Below are 4304 nucleotides of genomic sequence, written 5' to 3'. Positions count from 1 at the left end.
GGGCCGGCCCTGAATTCAACACGGCTATTATGGATTCAAATCATAATCAAAAAATTAAAATCCTATATTGAAGTGAAGACTATGATGTCTAGTTTATAGAGAAACAAATGGATTACAAATCAGATATAACCACAGAAAGTTTATGCCTCCAAAACCCAAACAAGGTTGAATTACATGGAGCAGTAAAATTATGAATTTTTTGGGCAAAAATTAATAAGGCCACTGAGGGCTCAAATCAAAGCCAAAAAATTCAAACCTTATATCAAATTGAAGCTCATGAAGTCTACTTTATAAGGAAATAAACAGATCTTAAATCGAATATAAACATAGGAAGTTATACCCCAAAATATACAACATGTGCAAATCTGCAAAAAATAAGAGTTTTATGTACAACATTCTGAAATCTGAAAATAAGGGTTTCAAGTACCGTAGATGGAAGGAGAAAATTTTCAGAATAGGAAGGGGGTTTAAAAACTTGCATAACAAAAGGAGATGCAAGGAAAACTTACCTTTCTTTTGATGGAGATAAGCCAAGGAGAAGAAGCTTTCTTCCAAACTTGAAAATTCTCCCTTGAAGCTCCAAGCCAAAAGATGAAAAAAATGAAAATGGAGAAGAAGAAGAAAACCAAGACGATTTGTTGGGAGAAAGGAAGGAAAGAGAGAAGAATAATAATTGAAAGACAAATGAGAGGAAAATGGGAAAAAAGAGGGTCATGTCTCCTTACTTGTCAAATAACCCTTTTGCCTTTCACTTGCACATGCAAGCACAATTATTCTCGTGCTCCTTTTGGATATTTCATAATTAATTATATTTTTATTTAAATTTACTTCATTATTTTGCAAATAGACTCAAGCCCAACCCAGTAATCCAAATCATTTAATTAAGCTCAATTCACCTAAAGCCCAGAGAATTTATTTTCTAACTTAGCCCAACCTATTTCATTTTAAATATACAACCCACACATGATTTAGGCTCAATCCATTTAAAATGGGTTTTATTTAAATTTTTAGCCATCCCATATTTTTGGGTTTTTCACATTAGCCCATTTCTATTCATTAAACTCAACCCATTTTATTAAATTTATAACCTTTAAATTTCTTTATAAACGATAATATATATATTTATACACCAAAATGAAATAAAAACATTAATCATGACATAAACCCAACAACGAATCGTTACACTCTGAGATACTAAATAGTTTTTGAAAACCATGACAGAGGTTGCACTCAAAGCAAAGGCTCCGATTACCAGACTTCTGCAGTGTTTTAGGAGAATAAACAACCAAGATCAGCCACTGTAGTATAGTGTTGTCACAAATTCTGCATATCCCATGGACTCTGTGGCTGTCAAAGATAGAATATTTAGAATAGTTACTGTATATCTTCAGGATTCTGCTGTAATATATATATATATATATATATATATTTGCTTGGTTAATCTTTCTATATTTGTTAGTTACCTAATTGGTTGGAAAAGTCTTGTATATATTCTCCTGGATACGTTAGTGTGAATATGGAATATAGAATACACACTTATCTCTTCCAATTCCTATTTTCTATTCCTCTAATACACTTGTCTTCCAATTTCTATATTTTATTTTGCAGTACAAAAAGGGCCGAACATGCTACAAAATCATTGCTTGCATATGAGTATCATTTGAATTGATTTCCCGGTATTGAGATTAAGCTGATTTCTGACTGTCATCAAAATCCTACAATTTTTGTTTCCCGTTTAAGCTATCTTGCACGGTGATCAATGCTCTTTTGGAATCTTATACAACCATTGATATATAGATTTGATAAGCAAACTTTTATCCTTCAACATGGTACAAACCAACCCTTTATCGAGAAAGCTGCAGAATACTAGCTCTAGTCTAAAGAACAAACACTACTACTGTGAATCAAAACTACTGGAAACTAATACTTAATATGCAACTAGGAGCTTGTTTACAACTTTTTGATAATTATTCTATATATAAGGATAGGGAGTTTGCAGGGTAAGTTTGTTTAAGACAGCTGAATGGGTGTGTCATACACAACCCCAGCCTTCCATTCACTGGGAATGACATCTGTCATTTGCACCCATTTTGTACTTCCGCTGTCACTCACTTGGGCCCTAAATGTAAGTGGACCAGATGGTGGGCTGGGTAGGTCCCATACTGTACCAAAGGCCCTCCTCATGCACTTCCATTTGAGGTCATCTTCCTACAACAAAATCAACAAGAAAATAACATTGATCAACTAACCAATCAACCTAGTTCAAATTGATATAAGTTGCAAAAACTTTAATAATTTGCTTATTATATCCATCAAACTACATACTAAATTCTGTTTACACGACTGTACCTGCCACACTTCCACAGCAATGATATCATATACGCCAGCTTGGTACAATACAACCACTGCTAGGTACCCCGGAAACTTGCTATACTCGTGAACCTTGACCTTGAGGTTGTAACCTGGGTACCGGCAGGAAATTCTTTGGTATTCAATGTCAACTACGCCAAAATGAAACATCTTTGAGGCTGCGTTTGGAACAGCCAATCTTGCATAGGCACGAGTGCTGAGGATGAAGTCTGTCATATCTCCTTCTTCATAATCTGTGACCACTACCTTCACTCCATCATCACTACAAAGTTTAGGTATCTTGCATCTAACCTGCAGTAGATAAACTTTTCAGTATTAAATATTATTTTACGCTTTTGTCTCCGAAAGCAACTGCTTGGAAGAATGGCATTTTACAGGCTGTCAATTTATTATCTTATAGAAAAAACTTAGTATAAAGTTTTTGCACTTTTAAAATTATTAGTCATGAGCACCACAATCACTACCGACTTGTACTTCAGGACCTAGTGGGTTAAAGTCAAGTCTTATTACAAGTGTCTCCCATAATATGTTGTGTGCTTTATTTGTGTGTAAATTAAGTGCACCTTAGCTCAGTTTGTCCTAGTCCATCCCTACAGTTGCATAGGTTTTTCGGACAAGTGATAACTTGGTATTGAATTACCTGATAGCATGCACCACAACCAGATCCATTCATGTACAGCATGGAAACTCCTGCCACGTTGGCACCATTGACTCTTCGTCCAAATTCACCATACCCGCAAGCTCCAGCTAAATTGACATCATCAAACACATATTAGTTTTTGTAGTAAGATTATCAATATAAATAAATGCACAGTACACACATATGTACAAAGTATTGTGTACTTATGGTAATAGATTAATGTAATACATACTTGGAGTTCCTAAGTTATCAGGACTGCCGTAATAGGTTGCTCTAGAAGACACGTAGCTACCCCGAGAATAACTGATTGTAATCAAAAGAACCAACATGCAAAGAAGTGAGCAATAGCTCTTAGCTGCAAAACCCATTGTTGTCCTGATCAGAAAATTACAGTGCAATATAAGAAAGACAGCTATTGTCTAAGAAGAAAATAAATAAAGAGAAAGTTTTGGGATGGGAAACTCACATATGAAACCCAATATTTATAGGTGAAGATATAGGGGGCCTTGAAGGATGATAGATCGAATTGCCACGTCTCTCTCTTCCACTAAAGGAGTAGGGAGCCCAAGTGGGTGTTAGGCACTGCGTTGGAGAGGAAAACAATAAGACCTTTTTGGCCCTAAAGACCACTTAGGATATGTTTTTTTTACTTAATAATTTGTATCTTAGCAGTAAGCAACCTAACCAATGAGCTTGGCCCAACTTCCATCTCACCTTGCTGTATGCATTTTTTAGGTGGATCATAGCCGCATGTTTGCTTTCATTACTGTACTTTAGTACTATGATTCTAAGTTGAAGTGCTTCTATATCTATAGGGCCAATTGCTTCCATCATCAAATGGTAAGCCAAACACATAACAAGTTAGTCATAAAATCTAAACACACAACAAGTTAGTCATAAAATGGTAACACCACACCATCAAAATGGAGTGTTATCACTTTCACCATTGCATTATTTTCACCAACAGCAGCGCATGTTGTCATAGAAAGACAATTCTGTCCCAGAGAAACTCCAAATGGAGAAACGGCCAAAGTAAGTGCAACGCTCACTGGTGTACTTGGAAAAGAAATTAAACAAGGTAAAAAAAAAAAAGTAAAGGAGCAAACCCCCTTCAAAAGACAGTTTATCTTCAAACAGGTGTTGCTGTCTGTCTGAAGATGCTGCTACGTATCAACCAACAGGAGCCTCTCCTCTCATTCACTCACATATCTCAATTTCAAACCAGCAACTGCACCATATAGCATTAGAAAGCTGTACCAAAATGGGAAGAGAAAGGGGAAGGTGAAAACCAGGT

At 35.8% G+C, this 4304-nt stretch overlaps 1 protein-coding gene across 1 annotated transcript; it reads right to left on the bottom strand.

Annotated features, from left to right (window-relative positions):
• Positions 1 to 1784: 1784 nt before the first annotated feature.
• LOC127813616 (expansin-like B1) lies at positions 1785 to 3378 on the bottom strand. The gene is made up of 4 exons (XM_052354665.1): positions 3243 to 3378; positions 3011 to 3117; positions 2350 to 2661; positions 1785 to 2208 (listed from the first exon to the last, which is right to left on the bottom strand). Exons 1-4 carry the CDS (start codon positions 3376 to 3378, stop codon positions 2011 to 2013), a joined length of 753 nt encoding a protein of 250 aa, XP_052210625.1. The 3' UTR covers positions 1785 to 2010.
• Positions 3379 to 4304: the final 926 nt, after the last annotated feature.

This window comes from Diospyros lotus, chromosome 11 (genome assembly GCF_014633365.1).
Source record: "Diospyros lotus cultivar Yz01 chromosome 11, ASM1463336v1, whole genome shotgun sequence".
Taxonomy (NCBI): Eukaryota; Viridiplantae; Streptophyta; class Magnoliopsida; order Ericales; family Ebenaceae; genus Diospyros; species Diospyros lotus.
The sequence above is the reverse complement of the archived record's forward strand: the minus strand, read 5'-3'. Positions and strand labels throughout refer to the sequence as shown.

Bases quoted from the DNA above. Each gene is read 5' to 3' on its own strand.
- LOC127813616 (XM_052354665.1), bottom strand. From the start codon at position 3,378: ATGGGTTTTGCAGCTAAGAGCTATTGCTCACTTCTTTGCATGTTGGTT. The intron at 3,118-3,242 runs GTATGTATTACA...ATGTCAATTTAG, and splicing joins TGATAACTTAGGAACTCCAA to CTGGAGCTTGCGGGTATGGT. The intron at 2,662-3,010 runs GTAATTCAATAC...TATCTACTGCAG, and splicing joins GTTGTGGTGCATGCTATCAG to GTTAGATGCAAGATACCTAA.